General features: G+C 50.3%; 1 protein-coding gene across 7 annotated transcripts in view; it reads left to right on the top strand.

Moving 5' to 3' along the window:
- Positions 1-22900, top strand: part of kdm6ba (lysine (K)-specific demethylase 6B, a) — a 98168-nt gene extending 75268 nt beyond the window's left edge. For 4 of the 7 annotated variants that reach the window (XM_061234671.1, XM_061234670.1, XM_061234673.1 and 1 more), the window contains 22 exons: positions 4680-4788; positions 6366-6510; positions 6899-7022; positions 7214-7303; positions 7845-8073; positions 8566-8640; positions 9007-9183; positions 9912-10079; positions 10393-10887; positions 11071-14399; positions 14946-15072; positions 15715-15820; positions 16410-16615; positions 16985-17106; positions 17330-17398; positions 18151-18299; positions 18654-18768; positions 19100-19287; positions 19612-19753; positions 19905-20031; positions 20402-20572; positions 21381-22900. In XM_061234671.1, the coding sequence (XP_061090655.1) occupies positions 6904-7022; positions 7214-7303; positions 7845-8073; positions 8566-8640; positions 9007-9183; positions 9912-10079; positions 10393-10887; positions 11071-14399; positions 14946-15072; positions 15715-15820; positions 16410-16615; positions 16985-17106; positions 17330-17398; positions 18151-18299; positions 18654-18768; positions 19100-19287; positions 19612-19753; positions 19905-20031; positions 20402-20572; positions 21381-21404 (6228 nt within the window). In that variant the 5' untranslated portion in view covers positions 4680-4788; positions 6366-6510; positions 6899-6903 and the 3' untranslated portion in view covers positions 21405-22900. The remainder of the gene's footprint in view (positions 1-4679; positions 4789-6365; positions 6511-6898; positions 7023-7213; positions 7304-7844; positions 8074-8565; positions 8641-9006; positions 9184-9911; positions 10080-10392; positions 10888-11070; positions 14400-14945; positions 15073-15714; positions 15821-16409; positions 16616-16984; positions 17107-17329; positions 17399-18150; positions 18300-18653; positions 18769-19099; positions 19288-19611; positions 19754-19904; positions 20032-20401; positions 20573-21380) is intronic. The other 3 variants (XM_061234675.1, XM_061234674.1, XM_061234676.1) reach the window with 2 other exon arrangements.
- The last annotated feature ends 308 nt before the right edge of the window (positions 22901-23208 follow it).

Raw genomic sequence — 23208 nt, 5'->3', positions numbered from 1 at the left:
CCGGTTCTCCTGCAGACCCATATTCTGCCCTGTTTTGTGTTTTTTTTACATTCAACCCTCCAGTTCCTGGAATAGGGGGGGGGGGGGGGGGGGGGGGGGGAGTAGAACAAGGTGCATCTCCACCTCCCCCCTTTCTTTTTTTATTTTCCTTCTCTCTAAACCTTACCGATGGCTCTGGCCAATGCCATGGTAGCGGTTACCAGGGGAACTGGGCCGTCCAGTTATTTTTCCATCAGTGTTTGTTCCCCAAACTCGGAGAAACGAAGCGATGCAGCTGGTAAAAGAGAGAGAAAACGAGAGCGAAACTTAGGGATGTAAATCTGGGGCGGTTTTTCCGCAGATTGTGTGTGTCTCAGTGCCGAGAAGTTCTGGCGTCATCTGATGTTTTGTTGTTTGATGTCCGCCGCGTGTGTTGTAACACCGCGGACGCGGTGTGAGGAGCCCACGTGTAGCGCATCGCTCGTGTATCACTCTTGCACACTTTCACATCAGCGTTTGTCTTTGAGAGGAAGACTACGGGGGTTGGCTGTGAAGTATGACTCGTCACTCTACCGCACCCCAAATTTCTGTCACTTTCTGGAAAATCAGATCGTCGTCAGTCCTTCCCGTCTGTGTGAGTTCTCTGTAAATGCTCACGATTGGGGACGTTTGGGCGTTACTCGGAAACTGGAGCCGGTTCCTGAAACGACAGTCACGCCCTCTCTCTGCGCTGACTGAGACGGACCTGTAGACGCTCCTACCTTCGCGACCGGCCGGTAATTGCATCTCTGCGTTAAGTGCTTGTGCGGTCTGTTATCTCTCCAGCACTTGGGGGGACGGGGGGGGGGGGGGGAGATAACGTTTCATATTTCCAACACTCCTTTTGAATGAGTTTGAACACAGCCACGGCACTGCTGGTGGGAGAAGACTAAGACGTCCCAATTACAGGCGAAGAGAAACTCGAAAGGCATCATTATTGTTCCACAGGAAACGCCCCCCCCCACCACACCCATCCCCCATTGGCAGGCCCACTTCCTGTGCTTCTTAACGACAGCTTCCTGTTTGATCTCAGCCCCTCTCCTCTCGCTGTCTTCCATGTAGCTCAGGTGCGTTTGCGTGTTGCCGCGACCCAGCACGCCGGTGCTTTTTAAAAAAAATTTTTTTTTTAGGTCAATCCGCAGGTGCCATCTCGAGCCGGAGTCGATCTCTCACACACGTGGTGTCGGAGCCGGCGTACGTCTAGCCACCCAATCCAACGCGTTTAAAAACACGGCCACACCGAGAAGCGGGGCTTTCACCGCTCCTGTGAGCTGAACTCGTTCCCCACCCTCCCCCTCCCCCACCCCTGCCTGCTGTATGTAGCACGATAAAATACAAACTAAAATACAAAGACACTTGAGTGCTGAGTGGTGTAGAAGTGTACGCTCCCCGCGGGGTAAAAAACCGGAGGAGCGGACACAGAAAGATTGAAGGGAGAGTTCGGAAAGCGCGGGTTACGCCAGCGGTAATAAAGCGCGGTCCGGTGCGGTCCCCGTTGCTCATTGACCCGGCTTCACGCCGCTCTCTCGGTAGCTGGAGTGAGGTCCAGTGGCGGTGTTACACATTCACCTCATCGCACAGTTGGCAGAGACCGGGGGGTTGAAAGGGCGGTGTTCGCAGCGGTGTCCGCTGGCGGTTCACGCGGCCCTGCGCCCCCGGCCTGCGTTATGTCACATGAGGAAAGGGGACAGCCTCGCATCCTGACGCTGAATCAGAGGGGCCGGGTTCTGGGGGGCGTGAACGGAACGGAGGTGCAGTTTTGGGAGCGTTGGCAGCGGAAGGCACTGGCGTTGGAGGAGCGAGCGCCTGGTGCGTTTTTCTTGGAGCGGGTGAGAGAGGGAGAGAGGCGGGCGGAGGCTGAGAGGGAGAGAGGACGGAAGCAGAGCGTGTCCTGATCTGACCTCCAGATCTGTGTGTGTGTGTGTGTGTGTGTGTGTGTGTGTACTGTTTCTGCTTGTAAAAGGATGTGTGTATAAGTTAGTGTGTGTGAGAGCGTGTGTGTCTGTGTACCGTTTCTGCTTGTAAAAGGCTGTGTGTATAAGGTAGTGTGTGTGTGTGTGAGAGTGTGTGTGTCTGTGTACTGTTTCTGCTTGTAAAAGGAAGTGTGTATAAGTTAGTGCGTGTGAGTATGTGTGTGTGAGAGCGTGTGTGTCTGTGTACTGTTTCTGCTTGTAAAAGGATGCGTGTATAAGTTAGTGCGTGTGTGTGAGAGCGTGTGTGTCTGTGTACTGTTTCTGCTTGTAAAAGGGTGTGTGTATAAGTCAGTGCGTGTGAGTGTGAGTGTTGGCCGGGTCCGGGGCGTGGTTGGGAAGGCTCCAGTGTTATCGTTCGGGGCCAGCCTGTGTGAGCAGCGTGCCACTCGGCTCGGATCGGCTGCGCTGATCCTCCTGCTGATCCCACTGCTCCTGCTGCTCTCTGACGTCCTGTTTCCCTTCAGCCCATATCTGGGGCTCGTTACGCAACGGCCGAAACGCTCATCCAGGCCCCGTCTCTCTCTTTCTCTCTCTCTGTCGCTCTGTCCATCCTGTTCTCTCCCTCTCTTCCTCCTCCCACTCTCTCTCTCGCTCTCATGCAGCTCTCTGTATTTATAGCACTGGAGTTCTTTTACTCTGACCATAATCCAAAACAGCCCAGCTAGGAAGGAGAGCTGTTCCGGATGTCTTGAAAGAGACGGATGTTGGTTGAAAGTGGCCATATTTTCTCTTCCGGGCTTAGCGCCGTTTTCTTCAGGACTGATTCATTGAGTCTTGCTCTGTTTAAAGGGCTGTGGGGTTATCTTCTACTTGTGGTTCCGTCCTTGTGGTTTTAGTCACACGTAATGCTTTTTCAGATCTTATTTATGTGTATTTGTGTCCAATTGCGTGTGTGTGTATGCGCATTTGCCTGTGTGTGTGTCTGTGTGTGTGTGTGTGTGTGTGTGTGTGTGTGTTTCTGGGAATGTTCCCATTGCGACTGATACTTTGACGTTGCTAGCATTCCTGGTAGCTGTTGCGTTTGGTGTGTTATGTTTATCTGGGGACTTTCTGAAGGGGGGCAGAATTTCGGCAGTGGCTGGGAAACGCCTTTGAAAAAGTTCAGGGGAAATTTGGTGATGTGGGGGCGATTGGGGCTGGGGGGGGGTTGATGACACATTGCCTTTATTGTTGAAAAACAAGTTGTCAGATGATAAGCTAGCTCAGGTCTCCAGGGTACAGTTGCGTTGGCCCTGGACTTGGCTGCGTTCAGATGGACGTGATGGGAAATCGCGCAAGTGAAGGTGTTGGTATTCGGTGACGGAGTTTGTGAATCGGCATTCTGTAACCAAAGCGGCTTGCTCTGCAGTGCTGTGACGTGCTTTTGGACTCCCCCTTTCGGCCCAAACACGCGCTTGCCGATGAACTTCCTGTTTAGTTTACCAAACACGCACCAAACCGTGGCGCAGTCGATCAGTGAAATTCCCAGGTACGTCACTGGCCAAAAACGCCCCCGTCACCTGACCGTAAGAGGGGCGTTCCTGCCCGTTCTCCTGAGTGGGGTAGGGTTTGTTTTGGGGCAAGCCCTTCCACTGTGTCACTGTGACGGTCTGGGGGAAGCCCCTCTGAGTCAGACGCTTTCCTGTACGCAGGAGCTAGCGTATTTACACTTCCCTCTTCAGCAGCGTCTGCAGTGATAGCCCCTAGATGGATAGATGGGTGGTGTTCTGATTCAAAATGGCTGCCATGCATAACCAAGCAGGGGGTGAGGGATAATGTGAATCAGTGTCCACACCCCCTCCCAAGTCAGAAGTAATATAAAATATGTTAATATCGCGGTGCCTTTTAAGCATTCATTTAGGTGTAGTAGCTGCTGATCTGATCTAATTGATACAATTCCATCTGTCTGAGTGGGCCTCCACAGAGGAATTGTTGCTTATCAGAGTGATTACAAACAGAATGCATTGGTCTAATATGGGCCTGTGGTGAGCAAGGCAAAGTTTTAGAGCTTAAAAAAAGTGTGTGTGGGCTCTGATCGGAATGCCTGCTATGCTTGACGTGTCTGTTCCCATCTAGTCCACAGACAACTGCGTACTCCTACTATTTGCAAAAACCTTATACATGGTCAAACATAGTGCCCAGTAAGCTACCCGCACGCAAACAGGATTACCTACCCCGTCGACATCGCCCTATCCCTCTCCTCACTGGCCCCTTCTGAAAAACTGAACTTCGCTTCAGCGTCACAAACAACTCTGACCTGCCGTTTGCCGTTCGGAGTCACGCAGTCACGGACCGACTTGTTTACCCCACCGCTTAGCGTAATGACAGTCAGTAGTTCTCAGCATTGTGTCGACTGCCGTCGTTTTCTGTTTTGTTTCCGTCGACGGCAGGCAGCACTCGTGCGCTGTCTGGTTTTGGGAGTTTAAGGGTGGTTTCGTTTCTCCCTCATGCGCTTGTGCAGGCTACAGTTCTTGTTTTTTTTAAGTCCTGTCTGGTTTGGTTTGAGGGGAAGCCAGACTGACGTCTGGGTCCTCCACCCCATTTAAGTCCAGGCTGGCTGTGCTGAGTTTGGTTTCTGGGCACAGCTGTGGGAGTGGAACTGGAGAGCTCTGTGTTTATATAACGGGGATAAACAGGGATACATGCACAGGCACTCTGTGATTTAATAGTTAACGAGCAATCCTTTTTTTCTCCTGCTCCCATTCGCAGAGAGACGCACTGCTGAGGGAATCCCAACCATGATGATTGGCTGCTAGAATCGAAGCCGAAGCGTGATTGGTTGCGGTTGTGAAGCCGCTCATCAATGCTAATCTGAACGGTAAGAAGTGGTTTATTTCTCTATCGTTTGTTTTTGTTCTTTGCTTTTGTCTCTTTCATTCCTGAAACCAGCTTCATATTCATCTCTGTTCCTCTGCTTACGTTACCTTGCTGTGCACACGAGTTAAAGGTACAATAGGTAAGATTTTTGTGTTAAAGCGTTGTTACAAGACCATTGTAAATCCCTTCCTATCATTGAAAAAGGCTCACTGACACGTTGACTCACCCTCTCAGTAATCACCTATTGTACCTTGAAGCTACTGAAAACAACAGAACCACGAGCTTCCTGTTTGAAATGCTGTGACCCGCTCGTAACATTTGAAACGCGCACCTTGCCGCGCCGTCTGCGCGCCTGTGCTACCGCTAATGCGGGGTGGTAACGAGAGTGCGTCTGTGTGTCACGTTTATTTCCGTCCCCCGATGCTAAATGTGGATGGACTGAAATATCACGCCAGCCTTTTAATAGAGCGGCGGAGTTTTACTACAGTGTGTGGGAGGCTCCTGGATGCTTATTGGCTCTAAATTTGGAGCGCAGAGTGAATGGGATTCTGCGGGCGATCCGTCCACGGTTTCCGTCGTGCCTGCGTGCGCCTGCTCGCAGGGAGCAAGTGTGGGTGTCTGATATGAGCACAGCCTGTCCTCTCTCCGCTCCCAAAAAAAAATGCTTTTATTTTTGATGTCTCCTTAATCTGTCCCTGCATGCTGTTCAGGCCTTCTGTTGTTGTCCTAGCCCCTCCCCCCTTCACGCCTGTCCTAATGAGATTACGCCAAGTATATCCTTCCCCCTCCTTTCATGCCACAGACCCTTATTTGCACAAAGGCACACCCGCCCTCATAAATACACACAGACACAAATACACGCTGGCGCACACAAACTAACACGCATTTACATAGACGTATCAAAACTGCCACATACGCACTGTATACACAGATATATGCACACGCTTGCACACTATATTCGTAGACTCCAATTTACAGACATAGACGTGGTAACAAACAAACACAGATGGATACACACACACACACACACACACACACACACACACACACACACACACACACACTCCCCTGCTCACTCACTCATGCATAGACACATGCAGGGTGCTTGCAGAACTTTACACTTTACCCTGCACTAAACACATGAACTCAAGCAGTGTTCCATTTCTGCCCAGATTAATGAATGAATGAATGAGTGAATGAGCGTTTCTTCAGGCGAGGCCTCTATTGTGAGTTCATGTTTATGGCACCCCCTGGAGGCCAGTGGTGGTACAGCGCTGGTAAAATGCGGGGCGAAGAGATTCAGCAATTTCTTCCACGAGTGACACATACTGAGAATAGATGGAACAAATCGATCACTTGATGAAATTATATTCTCCCCCGAAAAAAGAATTGTTCCGCAGGTCTTGTTTTCCTCTCTCTACTCGGTTTCCCTTATTAGTTTCACCACCAGCCTTTTCCTACTCCCTCTTTCCTTTCCCTCCTCTTCCTGCTCTGTTCTCCAAACACACACGGAGACGTGCTGGGAAGGTCCATATGGTGAACTGACCCTGCTATCTCCCCCCCCCCCCCCCTCCCCAGTTCCCTTGTAGGCTCCAAGTGGCTCTGAGCAGAAGGCAGACAGACAGACAGACAGGCAGGCAGACAGACAGACGGTCTCCCCTAGGTGTTGGGGTGCAACCCTCTCATTGCTGCAGTGGAGGGCTTTACAGACTCCGCTAGTGTGGTGAGTCCACCAACCCTCCCGCCAGCATACATGAGTATGAGTGTGAGATTAGTGTGTGTGTGTGTTCGTGCATGTTATAATGGCGTGTGGTAGGGTAGAGGGTAGTGTAGGCATAATTGGTATGAGATGGTGGTATAGGTGTGAAATGGGTGTGTGGTATGAGAGAGTGGTGTGTGTGTGTGTGTGTGTGTGTGTTGTAGGCTTGTGGTATTAGAGGGTAGTGTAGGCATATTTGGAGATGGTAGTGTAGGCATATGAAATGGGTGTGTGGGTGATATGAGAGAATGATGATTGTGTGTGCGTGTGGTGCTGTGCCGTAGGTGTGTGGTATTAGTATTATAGGGTCGTGTGTGGGGTATACGTGTCTCACGTTCTCTCTGTTCCTCAGGCTGGATGCATCACCCAGCGGAGCAGTTTGGTGGGCGTGGCACACGGGACTCTTTCCCTCTGGACGGACTGAACCGAGGACCATGGGCTCCCGTGGGGGGCCGCGCCTGGGCCCCTCCCCCCAGGTGAGCTAACCCCCCACCCCCCCACTCACACACCTTCACTCTGAACCCTGACCCAAATCCTCGACTCCTAATCCTCCCGCTGATCACCCCATTCTCTGGGCCACGTCTGCTCTAATGCTAATGCTAAGTCGGGTCTTGTGAGATTTGTCTAATTACCCCCCCCCCCCCCCTTCTCTTCCTTCCCACACCAGGTGCTCTCCCAGTGCCAATCAGCCCATCCCCCACTTACCCCCAAGTCACATGACCGGCCAGAACCATCCAAATAAATTTTATAATAATGGGTGAGTCTCACACCAGCTCTGGTTGACTTTTGTACTTGCTGACGTACTCCTTGCTGACACCTTAAACAGCTTGCGGTATACTGCAAACACTCCACCCGTGACATACACCCACATTGTGCTGGTATACACAAGCACACACTGGAACAGGCATTGTAAATAGTAGTCTCACGACACGTACGGAAATATTACACACTAATACCACGGTGTTGTGCACTGTTACGGCTTTGTCCATTCATAGCTGCTGACTGTATTTGCACTGTGCACTTGATACATTATGCTCAACAATCTTTCTAGAAACTGAGAGCACAAGATAAACTTTACAAATAAAGACATTATCTAAAGGTCAAAAATAACAATGAAGTTCATTTATAATATACAATGCTTGAAAGTGAAAGCAAAAAATATATTAAAAAAATAGATTACACCGTGTTCTAGTGCCAGACTTGGTTGTTTAGTTTGTAATAAAAAGCTGTGTCCAGTAGAGGTTGCGCTTACAGCGTGTCTGTGTGTGTCTGTGTGTGTGTGTGTGTCTGTGCTCCAGGCCCCCGGTTCGAGGCGTAGATAAGCTGGAGCTGTCTCCGTCGGTGGGGCCGCCCCTGCAGCGGGACCAGAGGCAGCCCCGCGTCTGGGAGCAGCTGGGACACCTATACGAGCAGGAGCCTAAGCCTGAGGACCCCGTCCGCTCCTACCAGGGCCCCGCCCGGCCCCACAACGGCTACAGTGCGGGCCCCGGGGGCCACTTCGCCCCCCGCACTAACCAGCTGCCCAGGGTGAGAAGCGGGGGTGGGCAGGGGAGGGGTAGGGTACAGGGTACCCACAAGAAGGCCTCCCTAGAAAGGACGGAAGCCTCTGCCAGCATTGAGACCGGTCGATCAAACTTAAAGGTCCCTTATTGTGGAAAATGACATTTCCCTTGCTACGTGTATTATAAAGGAGTTGAAGCTGCTATAAAAAAACTGAAAGTATCAAAACGCACGGTCCCTGAAGAATTCCACACAATCTGTATTCAGGAACTGTGTTTAAACGAGCCTTTTAGACTTCATGACGTCACAACCATATGCTCATTTGCATTAGTCTGCCTTCTCCACAACTGGAATAAATCCAAACGCTCAGCATGGGGTTCAGTTCGCTGTGGAGCTAGCCAGCCAGCTCACTGATATTAATAACCCTTAAAGACGGTCGAAAGTGAAGAATCTGTGTGATCAGGTTGAGTGCCCATGGCTGACCTCCTCTTCTCTCTGTGTGTGTTTGTTGGGTCTTAGTTTGGGGGTCCCCACCTGCAGCATGGCTCCAGGAACAGCGTCTCCCTCGGGGAGGTGTGGAACCCCATTCAGCAGGTGAGAGCCCGTCTCGGGAAGCAGAAACCTCCTTACGAGCGCTAGCCCTCATCTCCCTCTCTGCTCACATCTCATTTCCCCTCGTTTATCCTCACCGGCTCACACTCTGTAGTCAAAATCAGTCTGAAAATGTCAGTTGAATTCCGTGCAGTACTCACTATGAGTCAATATTTCAATTAATAAATCAAATGTATTCATATATTTCATATCTTATACATTGAATGCAATGCAGCGTGCCTTTTTTTCCCTGTAACTGTGACTGAATTGAATGCGATGCATTTTTTTTGTAGTGTGTTTGGGCGTATTATAGTCCCATGTTTTTCACCGCCCTCTGCCCGCCCCCCCCCCCCCCCCCCCTTCTTTCAGCAGCCCAGGGGATTCCCAGGAAAGATGATGGGGGGCCAGCTGAAGAGGCCCGCGCCCCCCCTCGGGGAACACTCGGTCATCCAGCACGCCCCGCCCCCACCTCTCCACCACCCGGCGCCCCCCAGTGAAGACTGCCCGAGCCCCAGCAAGAGGAACAGAGGACCCAGCTCCGAGCAGGTCAGAGCCCCAGAGGCTACCCCAGGAACCACAGCAGCTCGGAGTCACTCAGGGGTCACATATTTGGGATCCAGCTGGGGTGCACCGTTGTACCCTTGAGCCACACACTTAACCAGACTTGCTTCAGTAAAATACCCAGCTTGTACAAATTGTGGTAAAACGGTATAAGCTGCGTACGTCTCTCTAGATGAAAGTTAAATGCTATATGAGCTAAATGCTATATGTAAAATATAAATATAATGGCATAGAAGTTATAAGTTCAGTACTATTTATCTGATTTTTGAACATTTCAACACATTATTCAGTGGTCATGTGTGAAAAGCAAAGAGAACCAACTCGAGCCTGTGGTTGTCCAGATCACATAAGTCATGCAGTGATTTTTAGTCACTGTGCATTTTAAGGATTTTGAGCCATACAGCCTTTCTTGAACTCTAGTATTATTTCACCAGTGAAGTCTGGTCTCTTATTTTGCGAGGGAGACCTAGCCAACAGGCAGCGCCACTAAAAGCATGTACATTACTAATGAAACCTTTATTGCAGCCTTCACTACGCTATGCTCATGCATTCAGGTGTCCCAACAGGGAGTTTAATCTATTCTTTCAGGATGCCAAAAAAAGAAAAAGCTTTGCTCTCAATTTGCCTGTTTAAATAAAGGTTTAACCTATCTACATATCAGGAAATGGAGGGTTTACTTTGTTCACTGACGGGACTTCCTCGCCTTTCCCCAGATCCCCCACCCAGGAATGCAGCGTTACCCTCTCCCAGGACACCCACAGGCACCCCTGCACCCTCCGTCTCAGTACCCTCCACCCAAACCAGGCTTCTGGAACCCGCTGCATAAGACGGGGGGTCCCTGGCCCCCACCCGACCGGAAGGGCGGTCCCATGGACTTCCAGGTCAGTGAGCCCACGGCATGTGACCAGGGTCCTTGATCTTAACTTAAGTTTTTAACTTAAGTCTTCACTCAGACATGATGTCTTTTAAAGTGCCTGGTTTGAGGCCAGATCGGTTTGTCTTGATGGATACATTTGAGCAGAAACAAACCAATTGAATACAATAGCTTTTTAAAACATTATATTTAGAAATATAGATATTTGCAGAATGCTTAGATGAACAGTAGGTGACTAGCTCTCGGTGATAAACTCCGTCACAACCGACTCTTTTGAATCTTTGGATTAACTGACACCATTCCTGTCCCTTCTTCTGCAGCCCCAGGACATGGGGGGATACCCTTACAAACCCCCTCCTGGCGGGCCGACCCCGGTCTCCCCGCCCCCCCTGTCGTCTTTGGGCTATGGTCCGGGCCGCGGGACCCACCCAGCCAAGCTGCCCCTCCCACCTCAGGGACTAGGGAAGCCTCCTCACAACCCCCACCTGCCCTACTCCCTCCCCAGCCACCCAGGCCACCCCACCCACCCCCAGCCGGGCCGCGACGTCCGGGTCGAATCCCGGGGTGGTCCCACTCAGCGAGGTCCCGATGGGGCCGGCGTTGGGGGGACCCTGCCCCCCCGTGGAGAGCGGGACAGAGGGAGACCGGCCCCGTCACCAGCAAACCTCACCGGCGTGCCTTACAGCCACCACAGTACCCACCACCAGCCCCCCCCTGGGCACGGGCACATGGGACCCCTGGGCCCCCCCACTGTACCTCAGCACACGCCCCCAGAGGCTTGGAGGCCCCACGCCCGGCACCACGGCCACCCTCTGGTGAGAAACCTCCCCTCAGCTATCAGCTTAGCAGCAATAGTGTTAGTGTATGCGAATGAGTCCGAGTGCAGTCAGAAGCATGTATACGCTGCCTTCATAGTGTGCGGCAACAGGTCTGTCTGTATGTGTGCATGTGTAGGGACATGACGTTACATTATAGCTGTGTTGTGAATCTCTCCTCAGGATTCGGGTCGCTACGGGCCTGTTCTAGAATCTCAGGGTCAGCAGCAGCAGCAGCATCATCGAATTGGGGAAGGGAGGGGCGAGGAAAACGCCCAGCGTACCAGCCCCCCGCAGGAACCTCCCCGAGCCCCCGTAATCACCTCCAGCACCCTTGAGCCTCCTCACCAAACCGGCCTCTGCCTCAGCAGCAGCACCCGCGGCACCCACGCTGCCACGACAGCGCCCCCTGCTGTTTCTATGGCATCCGGCAGCCTTGGCTGGGGTGGCAAAGATCCCCTCCTGCTCCCCCCCGTCCTGCCCCAGCTGCCCCGCATGTGCCCACCGCTGATTCTCCCAGGTCTTAACGGCCCTCCCACAGGCACTGCCAGTATGTACCACAAGGAGGCACAGTTGCGCCCCCCACCCTCTTCGGTGCAGGTCAAACCCTACCTGGGGCTGCCTAATCCCCCTCCCATGTCCTCCTCCCCTTGCTCAGGTTTCCAAAGGTCAGGGGTCATCACCAGCACAGCCTCCAGCAGCCCCCAGCAAACCGTGAGCTCCAAACTGCATCTGTCTGCTCCTGCGCCCCTTACCGCTGCCCCTGCCCCTGCCCCAAAGCGTCCACCCATCCCAGAATACCCCAAAATTCCCCAGCGGTCTCCTCCTGCTCTCAAGCCTTCCTCAGCCCCTGCTGGCCCCAAAGTCTGCCCGCCAAGGCACATACCCACGCCCCCTGCACCTCGACCTCCTTCGGCTCCGTCCTACCCCACTCTCTGCCCCCCGCAGAAGCCTACCGGCCCCCAGACCATCCAGGAGGCCCTGGACAAGCTGGAGGCGGAGCTGAAAGGACACATGCAGGCCGAGGAGGAACACCGGGTCCAAGAACGGGCCAAGAAACTTGACGAGGAAAGAAAAATTCCAGAAAGGCGGAAGGAGGTAGAAAAGGGTGGGAAACGTGAGGAAGAACATGCCATCGAGAATCTAGAGAGGCTTCTTTCGGCGAGTGTCCCCGGACCTCCTCCTCTCTCCTCGGTGTCCACCCCGTCCCCCCCCTCAATGAAGCCTGCACCCTCCTACCCCTGGTTGAGCCGGGGTGGGGCTCCCCCTCTTCCCTCGGGACAAACGGCACCTCCCTCCCGGCCACCCCTGTTGACCCCCCAGACGGAGTTCGCCAGAGAGAAGCAGAGACAGAGAGAGAGGTGGGCTGGTGCCAGCGGGACGTCCCACAGTCCCAACTCACAGAATACCTCAGGAACCACCTGCCCTCCTTACCTTAGCTCAACTGTCCCTGCCCTGCCCACTTCCCTTGAAAACAAGGTAGGACGTCCTGTGATGCAGCCCACCCCCACGCCATCCAAAGACTCCCCCAAGGAGATGGCCGGTAGAGAGGGTGGCCTGCTGGCCCCTTTGCTCCGGAAGCCTCCTAAACTCTTGCAGGGCTTACCGAGGGAGGCCTTGTCCTCCTCCAACAGCAGCCATGGTCTTTCCAGCACTAACACCACGGTCACCACTGGGCACAAGCCAGCTGGCCTTGCTGGGGGCCTGAGCAGGTTACAGGGCAGCATCAGCACCTGCAACTCTGACTCGGACAGCGCTCAGTTTGAGGAAGAGCCTCCCGAGCTGTCCACCATCCTGCCCGATGGGCTGGCCAACATCATGAAGATGCTGGATGAGTCCATCAAGAAAGAGGAGGAGATGTGCTCGGGCCAGGAGATTGGCCGCTATTCACCCCCATCCCCCCTGCAAGGCTACCTGTGTGCCCCCAATCTCATTCCCGCACCCCGGCAGCACCCTGTGGAGGACCTGGGGACCAACGCCCATGCCAGCCCGCCTGTACTCAGCAGGCAGGGGTCACTGGCGTCTTCGTTGTGTGAGGAAGAAGAGGAAGAGGCAGTGAAGGTGGCTCCAAAACCCAGCCAGGGCAGTGCTCCATCCACAGCTCCCTTCCTTTCACAGGCCCAGGATGCCAGGGAGGTAGCGGGTGCAGATTACCGCCACAGTGACCTGGCAAAGCTGTATGGCCTTCCAGACCCAGCCAAGGGAGATGGCGAAGACGACGAGGACGAGGATGAAGAGGACGAAGAAGGCAACGATGCATCCTGCTCACCGCCACCACAGAGACCACACCTCCACCAGACCGGTGTCGGAAGCATGTTCAAGTCTCTGGCTTCAGTCCTTGGGAGTCAGCAGTATGCCTATAGGGGTGGCCCATTTGGAAGACCACCTCCCAACTCTGTCACAGGGGTGAAGTATTCTTCTTCTCTCTCTCTTGGTCCCGATATCTGCCGTCAGCAGGGCACCTCCCCAACCTCTGGATCCACCACACACCCGGGGTACGGGAGCTCCCCCCAAAATACCACCCACGTTACCTCAGATAAACCCCTCCCTCCTTCTGCTTCTCCTGAGGGTGAGGCAGGATGGAAGGGTCCGAGAGATGTTAGGGTGAAGACCGAAGAGGAAGAGCATGCCGTCTGGAAAGAGAAGGGGGGAGAAAAACAAATGGCAGTCCATTTCGGAGGAGAGGGGAGGAACCAAGCTTCCCCCAACTCCGGCCCTGCAGGGATGGAATCAAAGAATGCAGGATTCCGTGGCGAAATGAAGCTGACCACCATCTCGGAGTCTTCGCTTGCCGAGCTTGGCCGCAGCTGCGAGGTTCTGCTGACCCGGCACGCTATCCCGACCGGGACCGGCTGTCGAGTCAAGATGGAGAAGGAAGACCAGGAGATGGATGTTCAGAAGACCGTGAGGGAGAAGCGAAGGGAGCGGGAGAGGGAGCGGGAGAAGAGTCTGAAAAGGAAGCACGACCGAGGCAGCAGCAGGAACAGGAAACACCAGGACAGGAAGGACAGGAAGAGAAAGCACAAAGAAAAGAGAGAAGAGATGTCGCTCTCCTCCTCCTCCTCTTCTCGCTCCAGCTCCAGTCGGCGGCACAAGGAGGGCAAACGGCACAAGGACAAGAAGAGCCGGCAGGTCTTGGGGAACCTCGATCTGCAAAGTAAAGAGATCCGCGAGAAGCCCCGGCCGAGAGAGGAGGACGCGGACGCGGGGGAGGATCGGAGGTCAGAGGATCGGGAGGCGGCGGCCGGCGATGGAGAGGCAGTGGACTCAAGGCAGCCCAAGACGTCTATGATGACCTGTGGCGCTAGCTCTGCCTCCACCCTGGGCGCGGCGGACTTCCTGAAGCTCAGGGCCATGTCCGACGGGCCGCCCAAAGAGCTGAAGATCCGACTGATCAAGGTGGAGAGCGGCGACCGGGAGACCTTCATCGCCTCCGAGGTAGAGGAGAAGAGGATCCCTCTGGTGGACATCAGCATCAAGAACACTGCCTCGGAGGTCATCCGGGCCTGCAAGTGAGTGGCCCAGGGCCTCGAGGGGTGGCGCTGAGCGTCATGGGTGGGGTATGATCAAATTGGGGAAGGCTCAGGCCTTGGTGGGTGATGGGACTAGGGGGAAGAGGGGGGGTTGGCCTAAAAGCCTTCTTTGGAATCATAGACCTTGCATGTGCATTGGTGTCTCAGGATCAGTAGCTTTATTCAGGGGGTTACAACTAGAGAAATAGCATCTAATCCCAGTATCAGGAAGCTGGATTACTGTGTTAGCTGGATAACTGTGCTTAGAAAAACCCAAAACAGCCCTCTGTTCTTTAGTCAATGTTCCAGATTTGGGAGAGTTCTGGGTTCCGGTAATCCTGCTTCATGAGACTGGTTCCTGGTCTTAAAATATTGAAAGGACTTGTGTCGAAGTTGTGAAACAACACAGAAAGTATCAAAACATGATCAATACACGATGAGGAATTTCAGAATTAAATAGCTGAAATACAATACTGAAGCACAATCATTACACTGCATGTTCGGAGTAAATGGCAGGTTTGTAATGGTGTCTGGTGCCTCTTTCAGAGGGGCGAGGATAAAGGGGAAGTTCCGGGAGTCCTACCTGCTCCCCGCTTTCTCCGTGAAGCCTGTCAAGACCACGGACCAGCTCATCCCTCAGGAGAAGCTGAACCCCCCAACGCCCAGCATCTATGTGAGTCCCCACACCCATCAGTCTCAAGATAGGACTAGTCATAGAAAGAGAATATTCAAGTATAAACTGAAGGTGCATACACAGCAAATGGTTTTGATATTGGGGTCTGGTACTTTACTAGCCTTATGCCTCCCCCTTGTGGCACCCTGTGGTATCTCATGTAGACAAATATTCCTACTGCACTTCTCTCAAACCTAGCTCCTCTAAAATATAAAATAATTTCTACATTCTGACAGCATTTCCATTAGATTCAGTCAGCGGGAGTTTGACTGCATGACAGGGGTGGGCAGTTTTATGTTTCCACCAAATACCCTAGCTAAATGAGCTATTTGGCTGTCTACACCAACACTGGTTCACTCACATTCACACAGTGAAACGTTTCATATATACGAACTGAAGAACAGTCTTTGGCTGTCCTTCAAACACATATCAAGAAATGTCGCTAAAATGTCAGATGACATAAAAGTTGGGTCTAATTAAGTAAGAAGCCAGAAGTTCTAATGTAGAAATTTGATTTGGATACGGCCCACATTGCCCACCTCTGCTATGTTACACAAAGGCATGTGTTGATTCAGGGTGTGGGTGTTTGTCACCTGAGGGAGTGGAGTGTCCGGTTCGCTGATCATGTCCTCTTCCCTACAGCTGGAGAGCAAGCGAGATGCCTTCTCCCCCGTCCTGCTGCAATTCTGCACAGACCCCAAAAACCCCATCACCGTCATCCGAGGCCTTGCGGGATCCCTCCGACTGAGTGAGACCCCTTCTCCTAAACCTACCCTAAACCGGGCGCTTTGAAAAAATCTGAAAGCAGAATTTTTTGTTTACAGCATCGCACTGTTGCCATGTAATAAAAAGAAAAAAAACATTCTGCCCAATTAAAACCAGAAACTGTTCTTGTTAAAATAATTATCATAATGACCTACAAATGTGTCTTATTCTAAGGTGTAAAGGATGTAGTTTCTTAAAAGTTTCGCTATAATGAGTAGTTTTTCATATTAATAAAGGGCTGAGCAGAAAAATGTTGTTGCTGTGGCAGCAATGCCCTGCTGTTGTCTTATAGTGCAGTGCTGTAAAATATAATTACTGTTAGAACAAAACGGGTCGGATAAGGTACAGTTCACATATAGCTATGAACATCGATCTAGTTTGCTGCTCTCATTAGTATAGTTAGGCTCTGTGTTTGTAGCAACGGCAACAAAGCCAGAGATGGAACTAATTGAGCGTCATGGTTAAGCCAAGCTAAGTGGGTGGGCCAGGATGAGTATTTCATGCCTGCGCCAGTGATTTAGGAAGCTGTGCTAACAAGCCCCTGACCTCCACCCCTCCTGTCCTGTGTGCAGACTTGGGCCTGTTCTCCACCAAGTCCCTGGTGGAGGCGAACGCGGACCACGCGGTGGAGGTGCGCACGCAGGTGCAACAGCCGGCAGATGAGAACTGGGACGCCAGCGGCTCGTCCCAGACCTGGCCCTGCGAGAGCAGCCGCTCCCACACCACCATCGCTAAGTACGCACAGTACCAGGCCTCCAGCTTCCAGGAAAGCCTTCAGGTATGGTCCCGCTTCACACACCTGTACGCCAGACCCATGGCCCAGAACGCTTCCAATACCCTAACCCGAACCTCTTTTCCCGTCATGTCCCAAACTGCTTCTGAGCCGTAACCCGTTTTGACTTGCCGTACCCATCCCCTTCTGATCTCTAACCTGTTTCACCCAGCCATGCAACAAACCCCTTCTGGTCCATAGCCCTAACCTTTACCCAACTCTGCACCCCTGTGTCTGTTTTGTTACATTACACTCATTACATTAGCGGAGGCCATTATCAAGATAACTTAATATACACAGACCTATACATGGGCTGTTGAATGGGCAGAAGATAGTCTTTCTAACCCTCTGCCCTTTGCTTTCCTCTGACTACAGGAAGAGAAGGGCAGTGATGAAGAGGATGATGACGATGATGATGATGATGAAGAGAGGAAGAAAGCCGATGCCCCAGAGGCACCAGTCAACCCCCTCTCAGCCACCAGCACCACCAACACCAGGTAGAGGCCTTTCCCTCACAGAAAGTTAATCACAATGCTGTTCCCAAAACCCGTTGTCATACTTTTCATCAACTGCATTTAATTAAATGTAAATGTATTCCATTAAATCTCTGTGGTGCTTGTTAACTCCTTTGGGAGTTTAAATAAATATACTTTGGGTATCACCACCTTTTGTCATTTTGTGTCTGACTGTTCCCTGCCATTGCTCTCCTCCCTCCCCCAGCACTGAACAGAAACCAGTAGGGAAGATCATCAAATTCGGCACCAACATAGACCTCTCTGACGCCAAGAGGTGAGAACGCAGGTTCAGGAGGGGGGATGGGGAGGGGTATGGGGTCTGGGGTTTGGAAGGGTAGGGTTAGCTGTAGAGGTGTACAGGCAACTCTCGACATTCCAGCCTGAGTGCGCAACTTCCCCCCAGCCTTCTGGAACTTTCTAAAGCTCCATTGGTTTAGCGCTGCTGACATCTGCTGGCCAGCCGAGGTTTTGCAGTTTGTAGGTTGTGGGGAAGAGTCGAATAGGACCTGCTGAAGGGATGATCTCATTCGCGAGGCGATGAGAGGCCTCTGTTTCAGGAAGTATGACTACAGAGTTGGCTGCATTGAGTAAAACCCAGAACCTTCCCAAATCTGGAACATGGACCGAAGTAAAAAAGCTGTTCTGGGATTTAATCAGTGAAGTTATCCAGCTGACCCATTAATCCTGCTTTGTGAAGTTCAGTGTTTACTTTTAATTCCATTTTGAAAACACACTTATTCCAGTCTACTTTTATCTTTTATTGGTGGTTTGTAGAAGGAATTGAACGTAAAGATGGTGGGTCTGACTGATGTTGGCTGGCTGAGTGTATATGGCTATAGAAGGAAGCTGGGTCTGACTGCGGTTGGCTGTAGGAGTAGTCGAGTGTAAAGACGCTGGGTCTGACTGACGCTGGCTGTAGAAGTAGTCGAGTGTAAAGACGCTGGGTCTGACTGACGCTGGCTGTAGAAGTCGTCGAGTGTAAAGACGCTGGGTCTGACTGACGCTGGCTGTGTAATCTGCGCTCAGGTGGAAGCCGCAGCTGCAGGAGCTGCTGAAGCTCCCGGCGTTCATGCGCGTGTCCTCCAGCGGGAACATGCTGACCTACGTGGGCCACACCATCCTGGGCATGAACAGCGTGCAGCTCTACATGAAGGTCCCGGGCAGCCGAACACCAGGTGAGTGTGCGACTGTGTGTATGTGTGAGTGTGTTTTATACACTTATGTGTTTGTGTGTACATATGTGTGTGCGCACTATGGGCAGCGCGAGAAATAGGTGTCCATCACAGTCATTGGGCAGCATTGTACCGTAATGGTTGGGATGGCTGAGCCATAGATCCATAGGCCATAGATCTGACCCTGTTGTACCCTTGTTCAAGACGCTTAACCTGAACTGCTTCATTAAAATATGCACTGTAAATGAACTGTATTTAAGGAGAATGTAAGCTGTGTGAGTCGTTCTGGATAGCATATCCACTAAATGCTTCAAATGTAGCTGCATATTAAATGTGACCGTGTGTCTGCTCTCGTAGGGCACCAAGAGAACAACAACTTCTGCTCTGTCAACATCAACATCGGGCCCGGGGACTGCGAGTGGTTCGCTGTGCACGACATCTACTGGGACTCCATCAGCAACTTCTGCGAGAAGTGAGTGGCAGCCGAGGCTGTGTCAGGAAATGGTTTTGGTGGCCCTACACAAGAAATAACCGGGGGCAGCCAATCACACGGGGGGGTAGAGGAGTTTGTCACCGTGCAGGCCGTGGTTGGGCTCCTAAGCAACCGGACAGGGTGTTCATATCAGTTGGCTCTGCAGGATATCACTTAGTTCAGGTGAAGAAAATGAAACATGGTGAATATCGTTTCAGCAAACAAGAGGTCAAAGTTTTCGACAGTACAAACAGAAGTGTTGAAGCTTGCTGTTTCTCTGAGATGGCAGAGCTACATTTGTAACGCTGGGTTCCTCTCCCCCACGCGGCAGGCATGGAGTGGACTACCTGACGGGCTCGTGGTGGCCGGTTCTGGAGGACCTGTACCGGGCCAACATCCCCGTGTACCGCTTCATCCAGCGGCCGGGCGACCTGGTGTGGATCAACGCGGGCACGGTGCACTGGGTGCAGGCTGTGGGCTGGTGCAACAACATCGCCTGGAACGTGGGCCCCCTCAACTGTGAGTCCCTGTGCCCTTTAACTGAACCTTTTCTGACTGGTACCGTGAGGCAATTAATAAAAAAATCAAATATAAATATATACTTTTTTTTCTTTTTATTGTCACTCCTTTTTATGCAGTTTAACTATGTTTACTGCCTCATGCAGGTTTTTGTGAAACAACAGCTGATCTCATACCAAAAATCAATAGATAAGAAGGAAAATTACACCAATAATAATAAGTTTGGGTAAAAAAAAAAAGCAAGAAAAAAAAGCGGTGCATACCAAAGGTTGTTGAGGTAAAGAATTGGAGGGCCAATGGGATGCGTTTCCTGTGTTTCTGCAGCCTATCAGTATCAGATGGCACTGGAGCGCTTCGAGTGGAACGAGGTGAAGAAGGTCAAATCCATCGTGCCCATGATCCACGTGTCCTGGAACATTGCTCGAACCGTCAAGGTTTCTGACCCGGACACCTACAAGATGATCAAGTGCGTATTAGTCACTCAGTGTGTGCGTGCGAGTGAGTGTGTCTGTGTCTGCCTTTCCATCTAGTTCTTCAGCCCTGGTCCTGGAAGCCTTTCCCTCATTGGCGCTCTCTCTCTCTCTCTCTCTCCCTCCCTCCCTCCCTCCCTCCCTCAGACACTGCCTCCTCCAGTCCATAAAGCACATTCAGATACTGAGGGACCAGCTGGTGGCTGCTGGGAAGAAGATCTCGTACCAGAGCCGCGTGAAGGACGAGCCAGCCTACTACTGCAACGAGTGTGACGTGAGTTCCGCCCCTCGCCGTGAAAACCTGCTCACGTCAACCTGGAGAAGGCCGCGCTGTCCTGTGGAATTAAACCGCTTCATTCCCCTGTAAAATAAACAGCCCTATGTGTGCATGTAGTACACAGCCCTCGCTGGGCTGTACATTTTGCGGATAAGCCATTTTATGTTATCCTTTATCTGAAAAGCTAAGATGGTTAGCATGTAGTGATGCTTTACCCTGCAGCATAATTGTTAGATTTGTCACAATCCCTTATCTAGGCGACTAGTTGGTTCTTTTTGGACCTTTGCCTTAAGTGTGGCCGTTGCCAGGCTGGTGGAAAGGTGGTCCAGGTGTGTGATGTCCGTGCGCTGGTGCTCTCTCCCTGCAGGTGGAGGTGTTTAACCTGCTGTTTGTGACGAGCGAGAGCGGGAGCAGGAAGACGTACGTGGTTCACTGCGAGGACTGCGCTCGCACGCGCAGCCCCAGTATGGCTAACGTGGTGGTGCTGGAGCAGTACCGCACCGAGGAGCTGATGAACATCTACGACACCTTCACCCTGGTGAGGACGCACTCACACACACACACACACACACACACACACACACACACACACACATATACACACACGCACACACTCACACACACACACACACACACACACACATATACACACACACACACACACACACACACATTTATATACACGCACACTCACACACATATATACACACACACACACACATGTATATATACACACACACACACACACACATATACACACACACGCACACACACACACACACACACATATACACACTCACACACGCACACACATATATACACACACACACACACACACATATATATACACACGCACACACATATATACACATACACACACATGCACACACATACACGCACATACACACATGCACACACATACACGCACATACACACATGCACACACACATATATATACACGCACACATACATATAGATACACACACACACACACGCATATGCATATACACACACACACACACACACACATATGCATATACACACACACACACACACACACACACACACGCATATGCATATACACACACACACGCACACATCTATGATCCCTTCAGCCTGGTGAGGACCACATAGCACACACATACATACACTTGCATGACTTGGAGAAGTCACAAACTGGTCAGTCCCTGAGACCAAGTCTATGATTATTGCAGAATAAATACTACGCATCAGGTATTACATAGAAATGATCACACAAGTTGGTTTCTCAAGTAGATGCCCACCACTGTGATGCCCCCCATGCTGTAAAATGCCCAAGTCTTAGCTCTCTCTCTCTTGTGTTTCAGGCTCCAACACCCAGCTCACGATGAGGACGACTCGTCTCTCAGCCATAACCAAAACTCCTGCCTGCCAGGATTACACAAGTTTTTTTGAAAGTTTTTTTTTTTGTTTTTAATGCAATTTGTTTTGGAATTTTTTTTTTTTTTTGAAAGTTTTTTTTTTTTTTTGGTTTATTTTTTTTAAATTTTTTTTTTACTACTACTGCTAATACTTGCCGAGCAGCCAATCGAAAACCAGTTTACTAAATGTTGTTTACAATACCACATCAGCCAATAAAACTCCGGTTTACTGTCATATGCCCTGTCTACCAGCTGCGGATTGGCTCTAAGGGACTCTGGTGGGAGGCGGTGCTTGTTGTTATGGTAATGACGGGAGGATCAAATGACTGAGGAGTTTATTATCTCAATGGCATGTTCTTCTTTTATTTTTCTTGGTTAAGAAAATGCTGAAATGTGTAAATGCTGTTTGAATTTTCGTGGGGTGCTGTTTAATTTTTTAAAATTTTTATTTATTCAATTTTTTAAAACTAGATCAGCCTAGATATACCACATTGGCCTTGTGACTGTATTTAGATACAATGATGAAATACTAATAATAGAGATATGGACATTTTTCTAAAGCATTAAGAATAAAAAAAAAAAATACAATTGTTTGGAATGCTTCAAAACATACGGGTTTTAAGAAGACTTTTTCTTGGTTTCAGTTGTCTTTTGAGAATCTTGTGTGTTGTAAATCTTGTTTTGCATAAATATTTTATTTCTGTAGGAGGGCCGTTTTATTCTCACACCTTTTGCGGATCACATCGGGTCTTTCCCCTCACTTTTCCCGCGTTACGGATTATGAATTTTGTTTGGTGAATTTTTGTTCATTATACCTCCTGTTTTTTGTTCATGGATTAATTCCTCCTCTGGATTTTAAGATTTTTAAATTGTAAATTGTGTTTTTTATTTATATATTTTGTTTCCTCTTCTATTTATTGGATATAAATGTTCTCCCCTTTTTTTATTCGGGATGTCGGAAATTTTAAAGCTTTTCTATTATTGTTCCTCTGTAATATTTGAAGGGGGATTTTGGGGAAGGTTTTTTTTTTTTCCTGGTGCTTAACCTCTCCTTACCCCCCCCTCCTTTTTTCCAATATATAAATGATATATCTATAAATATAACTTCACCTTCTCTGTAGATCGTAGAGCCCAGAGCTGCAGTAGATCAGAACTAATCGAAAGCCGTCTTTGTACCCGAAAACACATTTTCCTACACAAGAAATTGTCTTGTTTAATTTTAACTGTTTAAAAAAACAAAAAAAACAAGGGATTTTGAAGGTGCTGAAGTTTCTCTGAACTTTTTCTTTTTTTTAAAAAAAATCTATTTTTCCTGTTGCAATATACATTTCCCTTCTTTGTGTTCATTTAAACTGCACTGTTTAGAGAATTCACACACCAAACAAACTGAGCCAGACATGTCTTAAAACACTTTGTGAATTTGTGTGACATTTACAACGTATTAATAAAAGCTTTTGATAAACCTAGAGCACTGTATGTGTGTTTCTTTACAGTGAAGTCGATGAGATAAATGTTCACTAGCAGTAGATTTTTTAGTCTGAGACCACAATACACAGAGTTGGTCTGAGCCATTGAAATAAACTGTCCCAGCAGGACTGTAAAAGATTAGCCTGAGATTCAGGAAAACATGATGGGTATAGGGTATATATATAAAAATTGTTTGCCAATACATTTTTCCAAAAACATTTTTTTGAAGTTTGTTTTGTTGAAATTATATTGTTTTTCATCAATTGTAGATTCGGTAGTTTGAAGTGATACTCTAGGCTTGTGTATG

Source organism: Conger conger, chromosome 3 (genome assembly GCF_963514075.1).
Source record: "Conger conger chromosome 3, fConCon1.1, whole genome shotgun sequence".
Classification (NCBI taxonomy): domain Eukaryota; kingdom Metazoa; phylum Chordata; class Actinopteri; order Anguilliformes; family Congridae; genus Conger; species Conger conger.
Note: the sequence above shows the minus strand (reverse complement) of the source record. Positions and strands in the feature narration are given on the sequence as shown.